Consider the following 23,376-nt stretch of genomic DNA (forward strand, 5'->3'; position numbering starts at 1 on the left):
CGTTTACCCTCCGCAAATGTTGATACCATTTAAATATCATTCAAAACTCAGCCTAATGGCACTCGTTTAAAAAAATAAAAAAAAGTCAGCTCTTTTCATACTTTAAAACTGAACCTTTTTCCAGATTGGAGGCTCCATAAATAAAAGCAATGCATACTTAAAGGAATAGTTCACCCAAAACTGAAAATTCTCTCATTCACTTACCCTCCGGCCATCCCAGATGTGTATGACTTTCTTCTGCAGAACACAATTTTTTAGAACAATATATCAACTCTGTAGGTCCATGATGCAAGTGAATGGTCACCTAAACTCTGAAGCTCCAAAAAGCACACAAAGGCAGCATAAAAGTAATCCATGCGACTCCATGATAGGTGTGGGTGAGAAACATCAATATTTAAAGGGATAGTTCACCCAAAACTGAAAATTCTCTCATCATTTACTGACCCTCATGCCATCCCAGATGTGTATGATTTTCTTTCATTTGCAGAACACATGAAGATGTTTAGAAGAATATCTCGGCTCTGGAGGTCTTTACAATGCAAGTTAATGGTGACCAGAACTTTGAATCTCCAAAAAGCACGTGAAGGCAGCATAAAAGTAATGAATATGACTCCAGTGATTAAATCCATATCTTCAGAAGCAAAATAATAGGTGTGGGTGAGAAACAGATCAAAATTTAAGTCCTTTTTTTTTTTTTTTAACTATAAATCTCCACCTTTGATGAGCCCCAACCAGTAGGTGAAGAAACGCTCAATGCAAAAGTGGAGATTTATAGTAAAAAAAAAAAAAAGGTCTTAAATTTTGACCTGTTTCTCGCCCACACCAATCATATCACTACTGAAGATATGAATTTAACCACTGAAGTCGTATGGATTACTTTTATGCTGCCTTAATATGATTTTTGTAGCTTCAAATGTCTGGTCACCATTCACTTGCATTGTAAGGACCTACAGAGCTGAGATATTCTTCTTAAAATCTTCATTTGTGTTCTGCTGAAGAAAGAAAGAAATCTGGTACAGCATGTGGGTGATTAAATGATGAGGGAATTTTGTATTCCTTTAATACGATCAATGTTACTCTGACAGAATATCAGCAGTGCCCCCTTCTGCATGTTCTCCGTGTCCGTGTTAATGGCTCCTCCTGCTAGAGAGAGAGAGAGAGAGAGAGAGAGACACGGAGCTCAGCACAGGGGGGAGCTGTCTGAAAAAACACCACCAACACCCCGAATAAGAAAAACTGCCCCGGGTTGGTGTCCTTTTCGGCGTAAACAGCTGATTTGACTTGTTTCAAACCAGAGATTTGTGTAAATGGTAAGAACATAGCGATAAGGTCCGAGGGAAGTATATTTTTTCTGGGTAAAGTCACCTCGCCAAATGAACTCCGTCAGAGCGAGCAGCAGGAGACCCAGGCGAGTGTCGAGGCCGCGCCCGGTGCAGCCGGAAAGAAACAACGCAGAAGGAGGTGAGACGGGGTCTTTAATCCAACAACGCTTCAATGTAGTTCCGTGTCGTGTGCGGCACATTCGCTATCTGATATTATACGGTCAGTCTGGAGTCCTACGGCCCGATTACACGGGCTTGTGTGGAAAACGTTGAGGCTCATATACAGGCCAGGCCGCGCTTTGTTTGGGCTTCACGAGCCAGAACCGTAAACGGTTAACTTTTTACATACTTTGTCACCTTTCAGTGTTTGCGTTCAGCCTGGAAACAAAGTGGCAGGGTAAAAGTATATTTATCCCAATTAAAAGCCCCTTCTCTTGGTTTCTAGTTAAAATAGGGACGTGGGAAGTGAATATAGACAGGAAAATCTGCGCTGCGTAGCTGCTTGCATCCAGTTTGGGCTGCCATTGATATTGTGTCCCTGACACACAACAGTTTATCCATTGACGAAAAACACAAGTTGGCTACTTCACCATATTAATATGTTGAGCAAAGTTAGCTGCATTGTGTTCATGATTTTAGTCAGCTTTGAATGCAGTAGTTTTAAAGTTACACAGTGTTTACACTGCTATGTAGCAACGCTAGCTAATGTGAATAGCTGCGCAGTTGGGCTCACAACGTGAGCTGTCTTGACTGTTTTGTTCGAGATATGTGTATAATTGCGAATCATAACATAGGTAATGTTTGTTTGAGTGGTTTTTGGATAGTCCGGATAAGGCCCGGGTTTGTGCAAGTAGAGGTGCATCTGCGATGATCAATCAGAAACCTTTGTCTCTTTTAGCTGGGTTACATACCCCCACTGATAGACTTTTAACTCTTGTGTGGTAAATCTATTGATGAAGTGTAAAAATGCATCAGGTTTTCATAGATAGGTAGCTGTTTTCTGCACATCAAGCATTTAATAGGCCGTACTCGCTATAGATCAGTAGTGATCATACGATTAGCAGTGTAATAGATTACATTGTGTGTAGCCTAATTTTTGTGTTTGACAAAACATTTGATGTAGGCTAATAGGTGATATGTTTGCGTTTATAGTTTACATCAATGGGAACACCAGCCTTAGCAGTGTGTATTGAGCTGAGAGTGTGAAGTAAATATACTCTCTCCCTTAAAATGTAATAAGGTTAATTATTCATTGAGATAAGTGAGCATCATGCAAACACATTTAACATGCAACTGGACCTTTTTAATAAGGGTGCACAAAGTATTGTTTGTGTATTAACATTAGATTACTCTGAAAGGGGGTGTATTGCACTGAGCAGTGTAAATTAATTTTACTGTCCACTTTAGAGGTAGACCGATATATTGGTTTTACCGATTAATCGGTGCCGGTAGTTGCTTTTTTTGGCACTATTGTTCTCGGCAAAAATCTATGGTGATAGTTGCCATTTGATAGTTTTTTCATAATTTCAAAGTAAAGAGAGTTGTTTATAGTTAAAAGTCTTGTGTTATGCACCAAATCTTCATTTATTTCTGGTTATTTTGGTTGAACAATAAACTGCATCTGGGATTTTATTCATTTAGGACTTTTTGTCTGTGCCTGTCATATATATATATATACATACAGTTGTGCTCAAAAATTTGCATACCCTGGCAGAAAGTTTGGCATTGATTTTGACTGATCATGCAAAAAAAAAAAACAAAAAAAAACTGTCTTTTATTTAAGGATAGTGATCATATGAAGCCATTTATTATCACATAGTTGTTTGGCTCCTTTTTAAATCATAATTATAACAAATCACTCAAATGGCCATGATCAAAAGTTGACATACCGTTGAATCTTTGGCCTTGTTACAGACACACAAGGTGACACACACAGGTTTAAATGGCAATTAAAGGTTAATTTCCCACACCTGTGGCTTTTTAAATTGCAGTTAGTGTCTGTGTATAAATAGTCAATGTGTTTGTTAGCTCTCACGTGGATGCACTGAGCAGGCTAGATACTGAGCCATGGGGAGCAGAACAGAACTGTCAAAAGACCTGTGTAACAAGCAAAAGTCAGGTAGTCAAAGAAAGATTTTCAGCCACAACTGCCAGAAGAATTGTTTGGGATACAAAGAAAAACCCACAGGTAACCTCAGGAGAAATACAGGCTGCTCTGGAAAAAGACGGTGTGGTTGTTTCAAGGAGCACAATACTTGTTGACCCCTCTCCAAACATAGCGCTTATGGTTGTGACCATAAAGCTCTTTTTTGGTCTCGTCACTCCAAATTACAGTGTGCCAGAAGCTGTGAGGCGTGTCAATCTGTTGTCGGGCATATTGTAACCGGGCTTATTTGTGGCATTGGCTTCTTTCTTGCGACTCGAACAAAAATGAGCTGCATGGTCAAGTATCGTCGTATTGTGCTCCTTGAAACAACCACACCGTCTTTTTCCAGAGCAGCCTGTATTTCTCCTGAGGTTACCTGTGGGTTTTTCTTTGTATCCCGAACAATTCTTCTGGCAGTTGTGGCTGAAATCTTTCTTGGTCTACCTGACCTTGGCTTGGTATCAAGAGATCCCTGAATTTTCCACTTCTTAATAAGTGATTGAACAGTACTGACTGGCATTTTCAAGGCTTTGGATATCTTTTTATATCCTTTTCCATCTTTAGAAAGTTCCATTACCTTGTTACGCAGGTCTTTTGACCGTTCTTTTATGCTCCCCATGGCTCAGTATCTAGCCTGCTAAGTGCATCCATGTGAGAGCTAACAAACTCATTGACTATTTATACACAGACACTAATTGCAATTTAAAAAGCCACAGGTGTGGGAAATTAACCTTTAATTGCCATTTAAACCTGTGTGTGTCACCTTGTGTGTCTGTAACGAGGCCAAACATTCAAGGGTATGTAAACTTTTGATCAGGGCCATTTGGGTGATTTCTGTTACCATTATGATTTAAAAATGAGCCAAACAACTATGTGATAATAAATGGCTTCATATGATCACTATCCTTAAATAAAAATCAATGGCAAAATTTCACAATTTCTGCCAGGGTATGCAAACTTTTGAGCACAACTCTATATATTATTATTATTATTTTTATTTTTTGACATTTTATAAATTGATTTTACAAACTATTTGCCCATTAATCGGTTATCAGCCTTTCCCACCACCTTAGTTATTGGTATCTGCAAAATCCACTATCGCTCCAACTCTGCTCCACACAATTGTCCTGTTTCTCAGATCTGTGCATGCTGTGTAAGGCGAAGAGGAAGAGCATATTCTCCATGACAAACTGTTTCGTTTCATACCTCTTTCTTAAACGTGGATGCTTATTAGATGCATATGTTGGCAGTCAAAAAGAAAGAGAGATATCAGACTCATGTAAACAGCACCTCTTGAACAGATTAGGGTTTAATGTCATGCTTAGCAAGTTTATTTTTTCCCTCCACATGTTTAATATTTTGGTCAGATGCACTTTAGATGTCTGGCTGTCTTGTCATTTATAAGTTGATTGGTGCCAGTGGTCCAATCAGCTGTGAGTTGCCACAAAATTCGAGGCAGTTCAGAGTCAAGCTTTATCCACTTGTCTCATCTTTCACTTTTGGATGTTGTCTCCAGGTGCCAAATGTGCTTTTGGAAAGGACAGACTGTAAGCCTCTCAGGTGATCAGTACATCAGGTATTGACAGGTAGGTAGGGTACTCGCACACACAAACAGATGAACAGGTAGGGCACTTGCTGACATTTGTAGTTTATGAAAGAGCAGGATACAAAAATGCAGATGTTGTACCTTACCTGGATCAAGTTTCAGGTAAGGTACAAGATTTAGGAAAGATTCAGGTGTTCAACCTTTTGTAAATATGTGTAATGTTCTCCCCAACTGATGTCTGGAAGTTGTTATCTTTACTGCTATGCTTTAGGAGAGGGCCACTGAAGTTGTTTTAGTTGCTGGCTGTTTACCTTGTGAGAGTTGATCTGTCATTACATTCATGTCCTGCTTGTTACCACCAATCCTCTTTGCACCTTTTTTGTGGGCTTCCCTTTGGCTCTTAGGTAAACTGCTTAGGGTTCTCTCAAAGTTAATCGCATTGTTCCTACAGGCACAGTTTGCTGCGTGCACACATTGATGTCAGGAGTGTGCGGGGGAATTTGGAACTGAGCTTGTGTAGGGCAGGTTTAGATATATCTTGCTGAATGAAGCTTTTTTTTTTCTCCTGTTGTTTCTGTAGATGAGGACATCCCTGCAGATATGGTTGCAGAAGAATCTGGTCCAGGAGCTCAAAACAGTCCATACCAACTCCGCAGAAAGTCCCTGTTGCCTAAAAGAACCGTGTGCCCCACAAAAAGCAGTATGGAGGTAAAGACTCAAGCTAATCCTGTTTAGTCTGCAATTTGATCTGACTTCTGACATCTTTTTCAGCCAAAAATTGTATTAAAATGTGATGTTATTTATGCTTGTAGGGAGCCTCCACTTCAGCCACAGAAAATTTTGGTCACAGAGCGAAACGTGCAAGAGTATCAGGAAAATCCCAAGACCTGCCAGGTGAGAATATTATAATTAGTTTTCCTCCAAAAGTGGTCTCGATCACTTGGGTGCAAGCATGGTATATTAAAAATGAGTTTTTCTTAAGCAGTGTAGTTAAAATTAGTTCTCCTGTTGTCTTCACTTTAGCCGCCCCTGCAGAGCAGTATCTCCAAGAGAAGCTTCCAGATGAAGTCGTTCTAAAGATCTTCTCCTACCTGCTGGAGCAGGACCTGTGCCAGGCTGCCTGCGTTTGCAAGCGATTCAGTGAGCTTGCAAATGACCCCATTCTCTGGTGAGAATTTTTAGTTACATTAGATTGTTTTGCAGATACACAGACTGTTTCCCATAATTGTAGTGGAGTATTTGTTAGGAGACTGTGATGGTCTGAGGAGGCTTGGGGTATTGATGATCCAATAGACTAAAACAGATGGCAATATGCACAGAGGACGTGCTTGATTTTTGTCCATAACATCACTAAACAGTAGGGCTGGGCCGTATCTAAGAAATGTGTTTGCAATATTGTTATAAATAATATTGCGAAATCCTATTACATCGTTTTTGTTCTGTTCTGTCACTGGTACCTTTTTGCATGCTGCATTCTGATTAGCGAGATCTCGTCAGTATGTAAAAGATCAGCACGGTTAGAATAGTTAATCTCCATGTTTATATCTGCGTCTCCCATTGAATGCGCTTAGATGCGCTATACAATATGGAACAGCCTTTCTGTGCCCCCCCCCCGGGCCCGGGACAAAAGGTTCAGTTGTCCCCCCTTATCGGCAGCCCTGTCCACCACCAATGTGTTTTGTAAATGGAGGATGATTAGAATTGCTTCAGATGGTTCTGATCCGAGAAGTTTAATGATAGTGATGGTTTTGTCTGTTTGTTTCGTAGGAAGAGACTGTACATGGAAGTGTTTGAATACACGCGACCTATGATGCATCCAGAGCCGGGGAAGTTCTACCAAATCAACCCAGAAGAATATGAGCAGCCCAACCCATGGAAGGAGAGCTTTCAGCAGTTGGTATGAGCTTGCTTTTCTGTATTGCTTTGTAAAGGCCGGGATATACTTTGTTTTTGTGTGTTCCTGATTGGATTGCGACCGGTTGACCGCTTTGCCTGTCAAAGTATACTCTTCTGACTGTGAATGAATATGAACATGTTCAAGGCATGCACACTACGACTGCTTTGCTATACTCTTTTAGCAAAGTCAACGGCAGGCACATGTAGGGATGCCGCGGTCTGAGTTTTTGACGGTGAGATTACTGTCTGAGAAAAAAAAATCATGATTAACCGGTTTTACGATTATTTTCTATTTTTCATTATGCAACAGCGCTGATGCGAAAAATGCATATCATATTACAATTGAACATCTTAGTGGACATATTTCTGGGGGATATGTGGAAGCTAGGGCTGGGACGATTCATCGGCGTCATCGATTACAGAAATACGTCGATTTACATAACATGCGTCGGCGCGTCGCAATGGAGTAATTAAAATGGCAGCGCCCGGTTTAAGTATGGATTCCACGAAGAACAAGCTGCAGCTAAAAAAAACTTGCCTACGGTCATCTAAAGCGTGGGAGTATTTTAGCCAGAAACCCAACAATGTGGTGCTGTGTAAGCTATGCAAATTGGAAATGGCTTATCACAGCAGTACAACCGCCATGAACGAACACTTGAAGCGAAAGCATCCCAGAGCGCTTTGTCAAGACGGCAGCAAGGCAGCACCGTAAGTCCTGTTAACTTTTTGTCCCCACCCAAGCATGACATTTTAGTATTACAACACGTGTTTCTGTTAGTAGTAGTCACTTTAAATTGATTTTCTAAATGTTTCCTCATCGCCCCCATGTTAAAAGTAATTTCTGCACCGCTGCTAACCTAGGGTGACTATACGTCCTCTTTTTCCCAGACATGTCCTCTTTTTCGGACCTTAAAGCGTCCGGCCGGGATTTCTAAATTTGCGAAAATGTCCGAGATTTGGCTTTAGTTGCATTATGATGTGCATCTGGTCTAATACTTCACTGTGTGTGCGTGCATATTTGCATTGCTTTAACCCCTCTTTGAAAGTCCCGCCTTCTCGCACACCAATTGGTCAATTATAAGACGCTTGCAGCAACTATTGGCCAAATTCCTGCCTGTCAATCTCTCCGCGAACTCGCAAAGCGCTGTTGTGTTCAGCATCAAACAGTTGCTTGACAGCAAACGAAAGTGCAATTTACGGAAGAATTACACAAAAAATTCCCATGCTTTCGTCCAGGTCGAGATCCGTGGGAAGCAGAATGTATGACATGTAAAGCTGGCACTTATGTGTCAGTTGCTAATAAAGGTGCAAGTGATTTAGAAGCACACATTAGCTCTGCGAAGCATAAAGGGTCAGCAAAAGGTGAAAGTTCATCAGGTAAATTAACGGACTACTTTTGTGACCAGGTAAAATTATCACATTGCTTCATTTTCCATGGCAATTCAAAATAATAGTAGTAGTTAATGAAGTATACTGAAGTAATAGTTACACTCATGACATCAAATATTTGATTTTAGTACATGGACATTCAAAAGAATGTTGGAAATTATTTATTTATATATATATATATATATATATATATATATATATACTTATGTTATGCTAATAGTGTCTTTTTCACTCTATTAAAGTTTGCATTCATAATGCCCTGCAGTGCACACTTTGTTTCTTGTACATTTGTTTGTGTTTAAGACAAGATGATTTAATAAAATATTGAAACAAGTTTTGTATATTTATTTTGGGTTAATTAATTGTTATATTAATCAAGTAATAATTAAAAAAAATCTTTAGAATAATCGGCAAATTAGTCGTTAGATTAATCGACTAATCGGAAAAATAATCGTTAGATTAATCGATAAAAAAAAAAATAATCGTTAGGTGCAGCCCTAGTGGACGCTAAGGGCATTCCTAAAATAAAATAAAAAAACATAAATAGGAGGTATATAATAAGAGGTGCTCTAATCTAGAGCACGACACCGCTTATGTGCATTCCGAGCTCAGTGATGTGCTTCAAAAGTGCGTAAATGCAAGATTATTGTGGGTGAGCATCATGTAGCCTAGTGCAAGTCATCCAAAAAATTTTTCTTCAACAGATTATTAAAGCGGTCCGTTGTCTGTCAGACACCCCAACATAAAGAATCGGCAACAGACTAAAATTACTGTCCACAACACCTTACAATTAAACCTGTGGACTATGCATAATAATGGGAACATTGCTCACAGCAGGCAATTTAAAGTCTGATAATGACAAAAATTTACATTTATTGTTGAATTAGATTAATTTGTACAGAAGCATTGCTTTAAATAATGAGGATGAAGATGCAACTTTTCAAAGTTTACTCGCTGATAGTAACAACACGCAATGCACCGCGCAATGTCAACGCACTCAAACATTACAAAAAGTGGCATCTTTAATTCATCACTTTAAAATCACCACAGCTAAAAATATTAAACTCACTAGTTTGTTATTGGATGACTTGTGGAGCATCCTGTCCCATTTGTAGGATTTGTTTCTTTCCTTGACTTCTGTCTGCCTAATTTACATCCGTCGTCTTCAGTCAGTCATTTAAGTGCTCCCAAACAGCTGATGCAAGTCACTTTTTTGGTGGATATGGGTCTGGTAGATTGAATTCTTCGGTTATATTTTGGAGTTTGTGTGTAGTAGCCCCAGTGAAAATTCACGTTCAGTCTCCGACACCTGGCTAAGCACCACATGGCCACCATCCGTAACCATAGCAAGAGCTCCAGTACCCACACAAGAGTTTTCACATTTAGGCTTACAAAATCTTATGAATAACTCTCTTATATATTTATACGTTATGTATATATTTTTTGCCACATCTAAAAGTATTTCACGGTTTAACTGTGGATTCTAAATTCTTGTGGTTAAGTTAACCGTGACATTTTATATCGCAGTTAATAGTGAAATTGTATAATCACGGCATCCCTAGGCATATGTGCAACGATGCTCACAGAACTGTCCGCGTTTCGAGAAATCCTGTTCGCGCAGACTGTGCCGATGACTAAGTTTGCATCACACATACTGTGCACGGAGCGATCACCAACGCGGACAGCCAAAGAATACTTTGGCCTTAAGACTGTGTATGGATGATTTTTCCAGTGTGATGCCTTTTGTTTTGTAATTGTCACAGTGTAAAAAGGCTCTGAACTCTTCAAATGTCATATCTAAGGCCCTCTGGGTCTGGTATTCAAGTGCTTCTTGGGTGATCCAATCACAAATGGCAGACCACTTGTGACCACTTACTCAGCTCACCAGAGACTGTTAATACCAGGGCCTGAAATGTAACACAACAGAATGTGGAAAATGTTCATTGGATAATTTTTTTTAAGCCTCTGCTTTTGTATTTTTCTCCTTCCACAGTATAAAGGAGCACATGTAAAGCCTGGATTTGCAGAACACTTTTATAGTAATCCAGCCAGATATAAAGGCAGAGAGAATATGCTGGTATGGTCCTTTAACCTATAATGAATTTCCTTTAGCAGTTTCATTTCTTTAAACAAAATTCAGTACATGCATTGAACCATTTTCAGCTCCATTGTGATGGCAATGTTGTTATGGTTTGCAGTATTATGACACCATCGAGGATGCACTGGGAGGGGTGCAGGAGGCCCATTTTGATGGCCTGATATTTGTCCATTCTGGCATTTACACAGATGAATGGATCTACATTGAGTCCCCCATCACAATGATTGGCGCAGGTGAACATGATGAACCCTATTTTACCTAATATTTTTACCTTTTATATCTTAAACTTTTCAGCCTTTACCTTGTACTAAAGTCATATACACCCCTGTTTTCATCCATCCAGCCTCAGGGAAGGTAGCTGACAAGGTTGTTATTGAAAACACTAGAGATTCAACATTTGTGTTTATGGAGGGATCTGAAGATGCATATGTGGGCTACATGACCATCAGAGTAAGTCTAACAGATTTTTCTATTGCATTTGAGGTTATTTAAATATTTTGATTATTTCTCAGCACATTATCTTCTCTATTCAGCCCTCTTCAGTGATCGCATTAATAAATAATTGCGATAATGCTGCTGGCTCTTATTCACCTAAGACACGTGACGCTTTTTATAAGAAATTGTTGCATAACTGTTTTTTGATCCTTTGTATTATTTTACCCACAGTTCAACCCTGATGATAAATCAGCCCAGCACCATAATGCTCACCACTGTTTGGAGATCACAGTTAACTGCAGTCCCAACATTGACCACTGTGTCATCCGCAGCACCTGCACAGGTACATTCCACTTAGTCAATACAACGCAATCAACCATGTCCGCTTTGGCAAAAAATATCATGCCATAAAACATTTAGGAAATATATTTGTCCCTGACACCTAGCTACCCAGGTTAGTGCAATGTTAGGATATATTATGATAAAAAAATATTTTAATTGGGGGCTTTTAAAAGATTTTGGATCATAATATATCCTGACATCACACTAATCTGGGTAGTTAGGCATCAGGGACAAATATTTGTCCTAAATTCTTTGATTTGATATTCAGCATATTTACTATGATAAATATGTGTTGCATAAGCATATAAATAATTTGAGATATATTCATTTGTCTCTCTTCCTCTCTATCTCTCTCTGTAACTGTCCGCACAGTGGGGTCAGCTGTGTGTGTAAGTGGTCAGGGTGCCAGTCCTACCATCAAACACTGCAACATCAGTGATTGTGAAAACGTTGGGCTGTACATCACTGATCATGCTCAAGTAGGAAACTTCAATGTCTGTTTGTACAATTACATAGTGGTTAAATGACAAAGCTCAGTGTAATTAAAGAACAAGTAGATTATTTTGATAGCATGTTTGGTAAGAATACTGCATATCACAGTTTAGGTAACTTATTCTGTGTATTATATATCATTCAGTTGCAGACCAGACTATTACACTATCTACTAACAGCTGGATTTAATATTAATCACTATATTTATGTTCTATAATCAGGGTATGCTTTATATTGTTTTTTTGCATCTTAAAAAAATCTTCCAAAACATTTAACTGTGTGCTGCTATGTTACAGGGTATTTATGAAGATAATGAAATCTCAAACAATGCGCTTGCGGGAATCTGGGTAAAAAACCACGGCAATCCTATCATCAGACGTAATCATATCCACCACGGCAGAGACGTAGGAGTGTTTACCTTTGACCATGGCATGGTAATTAAGTCAAACGTCTGTACGCACACTGAGACTATCTATTCTGGCCAGTACTCCGTAAGTTGATTTCTGTCTCTCTGTCTCCCTCTGCAGGGCTACTTTGAGAGCTGTAATATCCATAGGAACAGGATTGCAGGGTTTGAGGTTAAAGCATATGCTAACCCGACTGTGGTACGTTGTGAAATACACCACGGCCAAACAGGGGGCATCTATGTACATGAGAAGGGCAGAGGCCAGTTCATAGAAAATAAAATCTATGCCAATAACTTTGCTGGTGTATGGATCACCTCAAACAGTGACCCAACTATAAGGTCAGTATTTCTTGTCCCCACTGACTGATTATGGAAATTATTTTTTTAATGCCAAATTGGTATAAATCATTCATGCTATTTTTAGGCTTGAAAAGAATTAGTATTTTTCATATTTTGGATTTGACATCAGTTAGCTAAACACTCAGCACACTGTGAATTGTGGATATCATGCCATTTTTTTGATTAGCTTTAAATAAGTTGTCTGCTCTTATTCTAGGGGAAATGCCATCTTTAACGGCAACCAAGGAGGCGTTTACATATTTGGTGATGGGAGGGGCCTCATTGAGGGAAATGATATTTATGGAAATGCCCTTGCTGGCATTCAGATCAGAACGAACAGCTGTCCTATAGTGAGACACAACAAGATTCATGACGGGCAGCATGGAGGAATCTATGTGGTAAACACGCACAATAATTTGATGACTTGTTCAGCACTGATCATAATACAGTAAGGATCGTGAACAGAACGATAATGTACACACAATCTATACTGCTTAAACATGCAAATTTTGGCTCATTCTGATCACAGACCATTTTTTATTGTTATTTGTTTAACCAATAAGCCTAACATCTGACCCGCCATACATGCAGGCTTGGGTAGTAATGAAAACATTTGTAAATGTTTAATGTAATTAAGATACAAAAACATTTATCTGTATTCCACTTCAGTCATTTAAAAAAAACTAGGGATTACTTTCAGAATGGATGAAATTATCCCACGTTCTCAGAAGACAGTGGGTTGTGCATTATTGTGCACTCTGGGCGTTTTCACACCTGGCTTATTTGGAGCATTTGTTTCGGAATCTGGTGCGTTTTCTCCCTTGGTTTGGTTCATTTAGGCATGTATGAACACAGCAATCGCACTCGGATCTGCACTTAAACAATTGGTCCGAGGCGGTCCGAGGTTCACTTGTGGTGAGAATGCAATCTGACCCAACGAACCAAGCAATATCCCTATTAAAACCATGAACATACCTGATGGATCTGAGGAGAAGACAGCTGTAGGTCAGCTCATCAGTGTAATTCATCATCAAAATGTGGATATAGCCTTTTGGCGACTATATTAGACATCACTGCACGTTTAATATAAGAGCTGTTTTATCATTCCTAAGGTAAATTTAGTACAGTCGTGTCTCTCTTTTGGATAGCGGCAGAGGTGGGATGGTGCCAGCAACTTTTTGACAGACAATTTTACGTGGCTGTGTGAGCGAGAGAGAGAGGGCGAGCTCTGTGACTGTGAGAACAGGCACTTTCCAATGCAGAAATAATGCAAAAGCAACTAATGATGGAAAAAAATAACCATGACGTAAATTTTACAATTTGTATCATCAGTGTGTCGGATAACGTTTATTTGCAGCGTGTTCTGAATAATTCGGTGACGTTTTGCATAGCGTAACATAAACAATACTCGAAAATTTTTAGCAGTTGACAAATTTTTACTGGTTTATCATTTTAACAGGTATATCAATGGATGCGCTAAATCCCGGAACAGCACACAAATATTGTGACCAACAGGGGACAGCTTGCTCACATGTGACTTTATTGACACGAAATGTTACCTTGTGAAAGCGAACCAAACCAAGAAGAAAGTGCAACAATGTAACAATTTTAGCCCGTTTCGGTACAAATCAAATGAACTACAGGTCTGAAAATGCCCTCACTTGTAACTTGGCCTACTCATCAATTTAGCTTACATTCGTTGTTTATTGTTAAACAATAATCTTTTTTTAAGCAATAGTATAGTAACTTGGTTAATTGTTTAACGTCTACATCCCTAGTCTGTTCACAGCTTAATTATGTCTGTTCTATCGATTTTCTTCGGTTGTCTGTAGCATGAAAAAGGCCAGGGTGTAATAGAGGAGAATGAGGTGTACAGCAACACTCTGGCAGGTGTGTGGGTGACTACAGGAAGCACGCCAGTGCTCAGGAGGAACAGGATACACAGCGGCAAACAGGTTTGAGATTTTAAATTGACTTTGATCTCATCCTGGCTTCATTCTTCCCTGTTCTGAAGTTATTGTTATTTCTCTGAAAAGGTTGGGGTGTATTTCTACGACAACGGACACGGAGTACTGGAAGATAATGATATCTACAATCACATGTACTCTGGAGTCCAGATCAGGTAGGAAGGAAGTAATTGCATTTCTGCTCCGAGGGAACAAAGAGTTTAAGACTCTTGAAAGTAAAAATTGTAATGCATTTTTATATTGGATACATTTTGTACAGGATTGATTTTTTTCCCCCCTTTCTATTTGTAAACAAAGAACTGGAAGCAATCCAAAAATCAGAAGAAACAAAATTTGGGGAGGGCAAAATGGGGGCATCCTTGTTTACAACTCGGGTAAGTTCTGTTTCTGTCTCCTCTTTCTTCATTTGTCTCTTACTCATGAAGCTTGTGTCTGAGTAATCCCTCTTGTGTGAAAGCAAGTAGAAATCTGTTGAGAGTTTTTATAATTTTGTTACATTGTGCTGCCCAGTTATGAGAGAGGCAAGGGTCTCTGCTTATTGTTGTTTATATTTAACATGATGCGGTGTTCTTTTATTAGGGCTGGGCTTCATCGAGGACAATGAGATCTTTGATAATGCCATGGCGGGGGTGTGGATTAAGACGGACAGCAACCCCACGCTGCGCAGGAATAAGATCCATGATGGTCGGGATGGGGGCATTTGCATATTCAATGGTGGGAGGGGTAAGAATGGAGAGGAAGATCTCTTTGTTTGTAAAGTATAGGAAATACTGTACCAGATGAGGCTAATATATACAGGGTTCGTACAAGGTGCTTGAAGTACTTGAATTTGACTTTTTCAAATTTAAGTCCTGGAAAACCCTTGAAAATAGCAATTTTTATGAAGAGGTGCTTAAAAAATTCTTGAATTATAGAAAATCTTAAAATACGTTGCTTAAATCATTTAATAAATTAAATGTATTTATTTTCGGAAAAACATGACAACAGACCACTAGACCGCTGCTGAAGCAGGCAGCGCATGGACAGCGCTGTCACGTGACACCTGTTACTTTTGGCAGCGCTGTTCAGAATGGGCAAATCACAATCAATTGTTACTGGAGGATTTAAAAATATATATATTTTATTGATACTGCTGTGGTGAATTTAACAAGTATGAATCCTTGCAACTATCAGTTTTAATTACAATTTACTCTCCAGAGTGAAAAAATTATATGAGATGTAAAACGTTTTGAATGATTTGAATGCAGATCAATGGAGGATTCGGTTTTGTGAGCCATCTAGCGCCCCCTTGTGTAAAGAAAGCTTTGTGTCTCACAAAATAGGTTATTTCTGGCAACATTTAGGTCAATATCAAAATATGTTGAGACAGTCATGTCCCTTGACTTTTTTAGTCATGAAAATGCTTTCAAATAGCGAAAAAACAAAAAACAAAAAAAAAATTATAATAACATAATTTTATAACAACCTTTAATGATATGAAATGGCTTTACTCTGTTTTGCAGATTTTTTAGAAAATATATTTGAAATTGTTAATTGCCTGAAAAAAAAAATCCTTGTTCCCTTCATCTGTTACACCACTTCTATGACGTGAAGTTATTTGTGTATTTATTTTGTACTTATTTTTAATAAAAGCATTAGTGCAAGGCCGAACAAGTGTGCAAAAAAGCAAAACAAAATTATTAATAATAATTTTAATAATTTAAAAAGAATGTTTGTTGAATGTTATTGGTTTTATTAATGTAAAAAAAAAATTATTTTTTTTTTTTTTTAAAAATGTAATACAAAAAGTTGTAGAAAATAATTAAGGTCAAAGTTCAGAGGCCACTTAAATATGCATATAGTGATTTTTCCCAGCATGTTAAGAAGTTATTAATTCACATTTTAACTAATTTTTTCACACAAAAATATTTGGTGTTGTACCCCATTTAACCCTCGTTAGTGTTAACTTAGTGTTAACTTGCTTCGTTCGTGAAACAAAATTAAATAATAAAAGAAAGAACAACAGCCATTTGTCCTTTATGAATAAAAATTAATGTCAACATGTTACAAAATATTTACCCTCAGCGTATATAGGCAAAAACGGAACTAAATTGCAATATTTTGTAAGTTGGAAAGTCAAAATTTGAGAATGACCCATTTGCAGTTTCAGTCAGGTCCTCACATAAATCTGTTGTGACTTTAGAAAACATGAAACACAGCACGAGTCATAGTGTGAGTGCATTTTAAGGGAGCACACTACAACTGCACATCAGTTTCTTCATGAATGACCCAAGAATTGTTACTGTGAGAATATGTAGTTAAAGATGCTCATTGTTGTACTTGTAATAAGTGGTGTTTTATAAAAATAAATTAACTGTATGGTTAAAATATTTTTATTTTAAATTAACAAAAATAATTTGTTTTAATGACATTTCGAGCATAGTCCTTGAAAACAAATAAAAATGTGCTTGAAAAGTCCTTGAATTTAACTTTGAAGCATCTGTACGAACCCTGTATATAGTAGAATTATAATCAGAGCAGATTCCAAGATACAAATCAAGTATAGTCGAGAACTAAATCACACAATTTGTGACCATTCACAGATGCTTCACAACACAAAGAAGCAACCCATGTAATATAATGGATGCATGTACCTATTGCATCTGAATGTTTAATCATTATCATAGTGTTCCTTATTAAACTAATAGCAGTGTCTGCATATTCATGCTCAGGGTTGTTGGAAGAAAATGACATCTTCAGGAATGCACAGGCTGGTGTTCTCATCAGCACAAACAGCCACCCGGTATTGCGGAAGAACCGGATATTTGACGGTTTTGCTGCAGGTCAGTAGAAGGTTTAGGTCATAGCTGTGTAAGTGCTGCCACAGCGGTGGTCTTCAATACACTATGATGAAGAAATATTCTAATGTCTTAACATTAAATTGTGCAGTAATAAAGATTTATTTATTTATAGTGTGAATGGAACATACTCTGGAGATATGGAGTTCTGGGGCCCTATTTTAAGAGCACTAGCGCTAAGTGCAGCGCTATGCCATAAGTCATAAGTACAAAGTCAATGGTATGGCCATGAAGTTTTGGTATTTTCTTGCAAGCATGCGCTAAGTCTAGGCGCAAGTGGGTTTGTTGAAATCGCTCTTGCAATACGCTAATGGGCTGGGTTAAGTGCAATTAAATTCTGAGGTTCTTGGGGGGCCTGGGTAGCTCAGCAAGTAAAGACGCTGACTACCACACCTGGAGTCGCAAGTTCGAATCCAGGGCGTGCTGAGTGACTCCAGTCAGGCTTCCTATGCAACCAATTGGCCCGATTGCTAGGGTGGGCAGAGTCACGGGTTAACCTCCTCATGGTCGCTATAATGTGGCTCTCGCTCTCTGTGGGGTGCGTGGTGAGTTGTGCGTGGATGCCGCGGAGAATACCGTGAAGCCTCCACACGCGCTACAAGCCACGTGATAAGATGCGCTGATTGACGGTCTCGGACTGTATGCAATGAATTAGAATAATAGAAATATGGACATGCTCCTTTTAAATGCTTAAATGTTATTCTCGACAAGAGTTGGATGTACGCTCCGTTAAATGAAAGGGAATGTATGAATTATTAATTATTTTCATCTACTGACTAGGGTTGCAATGGTATGAGATTTTCACGGTACAAAACCGTCTCAGAAAATATCGCGGTATATGGTATTACACAATTACTATTATCAGTTACAATGACCCTTAAAGGAGTGAAAACAGAAGGTTTTTTTTTTTATTTGGTTGAGCAAACACTTTATTATAATTGAAACTTGAAACCATTTTTTAAATTGAAGTATGTTTAAAAAAAATAAACCCTTTGAAAAATAAATAGAATAAATAAGCTAACAGAATTATAATAATAAACCGAATTATAAACATAACAAAAAATAGCATGTAACTATAACATGTTATATGACTAAAGCATGTTAGTTTACATGTTAGCATAGCATGTTAAATTAACTACTAAATGAAAAATAACATAAGCTGTGTGAGCTTTTAAAGTAATGTCCTATGATTATTAATAATTAACATATACTGTAAGTGCGTGACAGTGCAGCCAGACTGCTCCTGTCTGTACCTTTAACTCAGTGGTTCTCAACTGGTTTTGCTTCAGGACTCAGATTTTACATTGGAAATCAAATTGGCGACCCACCATAGTAAAAACGTAACCAGTATTTAATTTATCCTGGGTCACATTTCCTTTTACGTTGCATAGGTTTGTACATGTTTTTTTTTTTTTCTCCCAATTTGGAATGCCCAATTCCCAATGCGTTTTTAAGTCCTCGTGGTTGCGTAGTGATTCTCCTCAATCCGGTTGGTGGAGGACGAATCCCAGTTGCCTCCGCGTCTGAGACCGTCAACCCGCGTATCTATTCACGTGGCTTGTTGAGTGCGTTGCCACGGAGACATAGCGCGTGTGGAGGCTTCATGCCATCCGCGGCAACCACGCTCGCGCCCCACCGAGAACGAACCACATTATAGCGACCACGAGAAGGTTACCCCATGTGACTCTACCCTCCCTAGCAACCGGACCAATTTGGTTGCTTAGGAGACCTGGCTGGAGTCAATGTTCATGGTTTTCAAGTACAAGGACATGCATCAAGTGATATTATTTTTGTTGTTGACATTATCAACAAAAGCGACAGGATGTTTTCTCTCCCCCCTTTTAAAAATTGAAGAGTATATTTATTTATTTATAGGCTATGAGCCCATTATTATCCCGTTTGTTTCTAATTTCAAACATAATTCAAACAGAACATACATATTACACAGGAGGAAATGCTCCATTACCATGGTTAGATCAGTGTAGCTAGTCTTAAATATTAGTAATAATAATAAAAAATTATAGTATTTATGAGAAAATAAATACTAGCTTAAAGCATATCTTGAAACTTTAACTACAACTGCTGCTGTTGATATAAAATCTATTAGATTCTACCTTTTAGATTATTACATATGAAACTGTAACATTTTGTCAAAATATAACAGTTACTTTTACTCATGTAAAATTGTGAAACAATTTTGTAAAGGTGATGATGTATAATGAAAAAAAATGTGCGCACAGCACAGTGTTGCTCTTTTCCTCAGTGCTGTTTGGCATGTCAGGGCTGTCTACTCATTGAGAGGTTTGAATTGATTCCTCTGTAATGCATTAAACTAGAAAAGTCTCACTAGAATTGAAATTGGTCACATAAGTTTTGAGGTCTGTGCGCCGCAATATCGAGGGAAGCCCAGTTGTTGCACGAGCAGATCATGATCGCGAGCTGGTTCCGTTACACTCGTGTGAAAGTGCAGATGAGAAGCCTTTAGCTGATTGCGAGATTATCATTAAATCTGCCTCGGCAGTCCTAAATAGGCTATCACTTGGATGGCCGCTGAAATATCTTCAATGGGAGAACCATGGCATTGTTCTTTCCCTGCTGTCCGCGACCCAGTCCTTTTGGTCGCGACCCAGCAGTTGAGAAACATTGCTTTAACTCGCACACAAACTCACTTATGTCAGACCCCCTCGCCTTGCTTCTCGCTGACATTTTCTCCACTGCATATGTGTGTGTGGCGCAAATTGACGAGTCTGAGAGGCATTCGAGGAGGAAAGGAGATGCGCACGTGCAGGTGAGATTCTCTGTCCTGTTGCATTTTTTTCTCAATACCGTAGATAAGCAAATGTCAATTTTCATACCGGCTTTTGAAACGTCTTAGTGCAATGACCTGTTTCTCAGGAAAATAGCAAATTGCGCTTTGCACCACACACCCACAGTTTGCACACATACACCCTCAGTTAGTGCAAACATGCCCACTTGCACTTTGCACTGACTTGAAAATTGCACTTAGAATTAGCACTAACGAAAATGGGATAAGATGTAACGCAAGGTTGTTGTGCGTAGCGCAGCGCTTTGCGCACTCATGAAAATAGAGCCCCTGGTGTCCATTGGAAATTGGATTTGTGTAGTTTGTGCCATGATCTATTCATCCTAGCAACCTCTCACTCTCCCTCTAACCTCCCCTGTAGGCATTGAAATCACGAACCATGCCACAGCAACTTTGGAAGGCAATCAGATATTCAACAATAGATTTGGAGGCTTATTTCTAGCCTCTGGTGTCAACGTTACAATGAAAGGTAAACTTCATCATTGACAATCATCAGTGACACTCAGCTGACTGACTTTTTCTTTACCTAAATAACATATCCCTTAATATTAATGTTTTTCAAAACTCTCTAGATAATAAAATCATGAACAATCAAGATGCCATAGAAAAGGCTGTAAGCAGAGGTCAGTGCCTGTACAAGATTTCCAGTTACACCAGCTACCCCATGCACGATTTCTACAGGTAATCAAAGGCAGGCAACTTAATATAGTCTGCTTTGAAAACCAAAAGATATTGCTGTATTTCACCCTGTTCCATTGTCTTGTCTTAGGTGTCACACCTGTAACACAACAGACAGAAATGCAATTTGTGTGAATTGTATTAAGAAGTGCCACCAAGGTCATGATGTGGAGTTTATACGGCATGATAGGTCAGTGTGCATTACCTTTATGATAATCTCGTTGCATTTTACCTTGGTTTAGTTTCTATTAATTTCTTAAATTATTCTTTTAAGTTTTCTTAAGTTTTTTCCAAAGAAATGTATAAAAATATTCCAAGTTCTTTTGTTTTATCCTTATCTTCTAGTATAATAAAACTATGAGTGTAGCCATAGTTGCAGTCAAATTACAGAATTACAAGTTCTGTAAGATTTAGTGAAGACCGATTAATCTGCTCTAATCCCTTTTATAATCTGCCCTGTTTAGGTTTTTCTGTGATTGTGGAGCGGGTACGTTGTCCAATCCTTGCACATTGGCTGGAGAGCCAACCCATGACACAGACACTCTGTATGACTCCGCACCTCCCATAGAATCCAACACGTTACAGCACAACTGAGATCGAACACATCCTCCATCACAGCACCCTGGTCTTTCTTACCTGCCTACAAATCCAGTGCGCCTGCCATTTCTGGGCCAGAGAGACCTGATGTGCGAAGTGTGTTTGGATTACTAAAGTGTCAGACTATGAATGAATCATTTTAATAGAAACTATCTTTGGAAAGATAAAATGCAGAACTCCGAAACTGTGTAAAGCTGCCTCAGTACTGGATGCAGACTCTTGTATTTCGCTGACTTGATGCAAATGGATTCAAGGAATTCTAATTACTTCACTCTCAGCGTACAAAGAAATGATGGTTGGGAGAACAACAGAAAATATGGAAGAGTAAAATATTGTGAAGCAATATGTTGACTCAGGATTTTGGAGATTATGGAGGTCGGCGCCACAGTAGTATTGAGATTGGAAGGGGAGTAGACTTGCTTCGGTCCTTCCAACTGCATAGCCCTATGCTGCGCGCCTGCCCTGTGCAACTTTAGTGCTATGTGGAGATTCAAAAAGAGTTCTGCTGCAGTTTACGTACAGACCTGAGCGTGATCAGAGCAACTAGGAATTATAGATAGTGGTTTCTCAGAATAAAGGCAGAGCCATACCACTATGGCTTCCTCCGACTGTTTTCTGACAGCAAATGTGCTGAGATATATGTATGTGTGTGTGTGTATATATATATATATATATATATATATACACAAACACACACATACATACACACACACATATATATATGTGTGTGTATGTGTGTGTGTGTGTATATATATATATATATATATATATATATATATATATATATATATATAAATATACACATACATATGTATATTAAAAAAATGTGATTAGCACTTGCTTTTTTTTTAAATATGTTAATACGTTATTCTGATCTACAAATATGATTTTAATGCTTTCTCATGTAGTTTTGTATTTTCGGGCAAAAAAAATCTTACTGTATTTGAATGTCTTTTATTTTATTATATATTGTTATTATTGTTATTAATATTTTTTGTTAGCACACATTAGGTTAGCTGTAATCATACTCGCGTCTCAGCATAAAGTTCTTTCTGTGAAAGAGGAATAACAAAGAAAAGATCAGAAAACTAACACTAAATTGTCCTCCAGCATTTTATTTTTTAATAAGTTTACCTTTTTAAGTTATCTTCTTTTAAGTGACTTATTGATGTGTAGAACTTTGTTCAACTTACAGTTGTGCAGGTTCAGGAGTGTTTGCATCATCTTTGTTGCTGCCATTATTAGAAAAAGGGTTATTTTTACCTATTGTATTTATCTCTAATAGTTCCCTTTCTAAATATTTGGAGCTATAGTCTCCAAGCAGTTTGAAGTGTTAACCAAGGGCCCAAAGAATTGTGAAACATGTTTGACCATTAATCTTGAGCTGAATGTAAAAACAATAGTTTTATTTAAAACAATCCTAAAAACATATCATTTAATGTCCATGTGGCCATAGAAAATGAACACCACTTTTCTGATTTTTTTATTTTTACTGTATTGTTTTGGGCCCATGGCCTTACTTGTGCCTGTATGGTATAGAGTTTGAAAAACCTTGCTGGAGTTGGTTATGTTGGAGGCCTTTGGCCTCTTTGAATCTGAGACAAGTATCTTTACAGCCCCATTGTCTTTTTGCCCCTCAAACTCCATCTATGTGTATTGTGGTGACTGTGGCTACTCATGCAGCCTGAATTTTATGCATGTGTACCATAACATCTAGACTTAATATATTGTGAAGTCTTCAATAACCATTATGTAGATGCTAGTATGAATTTAAAAAGGGTTTCATTTCCTATAAAAGGACAGAAACTGGTCATTTTTAAGAAAATAAACTTTATTAGATCAAAGCCAGTTGTTCTTGATTTTGTTGATTTTTAGGAACATGTTCCGGGGGGGTGTGCAGCGTGAAGCCTATGGTTGGGCATGCAAAGAGGAAGTTTGCTTTTGTAAACACCTTATCTTTGGTTGTATTGCTTTTTTTTGAAAATTCCTGAGGAAAACAAAAAACAGCCTACCTTCCTGTCCATAAAGCTATAAAAGCCCCTAACATATTGTCAACAAAATA

At 38.3% G+C, this 23,376-nt stretch overlaps 1 protein-coding gene across 3 annotated transcripts; it reads left to right on the forward strand.

The window, feature by feature from the left end:
* The first annotated feature begins 1,143 nt into the window (after nucleotides 1-1,143).
* LOC127426715 (F-box only protein 11) lies at nucleotides 1,144-23,158 on the forward strand. 3 transcript variants are annotated; one of them, XM_051673683.1, is made up of 23 exons: nucleotides 1,146-1,461; nucleotides 4,985-5,054; nucleotides 5,595-5,722; nucleotides 5,827-5,908; nucleotides 6,038-6,182; nucleotides 6,782-6,911; nucleotides 10,293-10,376; nucleotides 10,498-10,630; nucleotides 10,741-10,847; nucleotides 11,064-11,175; nucleotides 11,547-11,653; nucleotides 11,963-12,100; nucleotides 12,194-12,411; nucleotides 12,629-12,809; nucleotides 14,244-14,366; nucleotides 14,448-14,533; nucleotides 14,676-14,752; nucleotides 14,958-15,101; nucleotides 17,090-17,200; nucleotides 20,401-20,508; nucleotides 20,612-20,720; nucleotides 20,809-20,907; nucleotides 21,182-23,158. In XM_051673683.1, exons 3-23 carry the CDS (start codon nucleotides 5,615-5,617, stop codon nucleotides 21,309-21,311), a joined length of 2,532 nt encoding a protein of 843 aa, XP_051529643.1. In that variant the 5' UTR covers nucleotides 1,146-1,461; nucleotides 4,985-5,054; nucleotides 5,595-5,614; the 3' UTR covers nucleotides 21,312-23,158. The 3 variants fall into 3 exon arrangements, 2 of the variants coding, with proteins under 2 accessions (XP_051529643.1, XP_051529642.1); XM_051673682.1 differs by lacking the exon at nucleotides 4,985-5,054; XR_007894846.1 differs by lacking the exons at nucleotides 4,985-5,054; nucleotides 20,612-20,720; nucleotides 20,809-20,907; nucleotides 21,182-23,158 and adding an exon at nucleotides 17,331-17,435 and having other exon boundaries at nucleotides 1,144-1,461; nucleotides 20,401-20,501.
* Nucleotides 23,159-23,376: the final 218 nt, after the last annotated feature.

This window comes from Myxocyprinus asiaticus, chromosome 36 (assembly GCF_019703515.2).
Source record: "Myxocyprinus asiaticus isolate MX2 ecotype Aquarium Trade chromosome 36, UBuf_Myxa_2, whole genome shotgun sequence".
NCBI classification, from domain to species: Eukaryota; Metazoa; Chordata; class Actinopteri; order Cypriniformes; family Catostomidae; genus Myxocyprinus; species Myxocyprinus asiaticus.

Coding starts and splice junctions, on each gene's coding strand:
- LOC127426715 (XM_051673682.1), top strand. CDS start 1,374: ATGAACTCCGTCAGAGCGAGCAGCAGGAGACCCAGGCGAGTGTCGAGG. Junction 15,102..17,089: donor CATATTCAATGGTGGGAGGG/GTAAGAATGGAG, acceptor ATTCATGCTCAG/GGTTGTTGGAAGAAAATGAC. Junction 17,201..20,400: donor ATTTGACGGTTTTGCTGCAG/GTCAGTAGAAGG, acceptor CCTCCCCTGTAG/GCATTGAAATCACGAACCAT.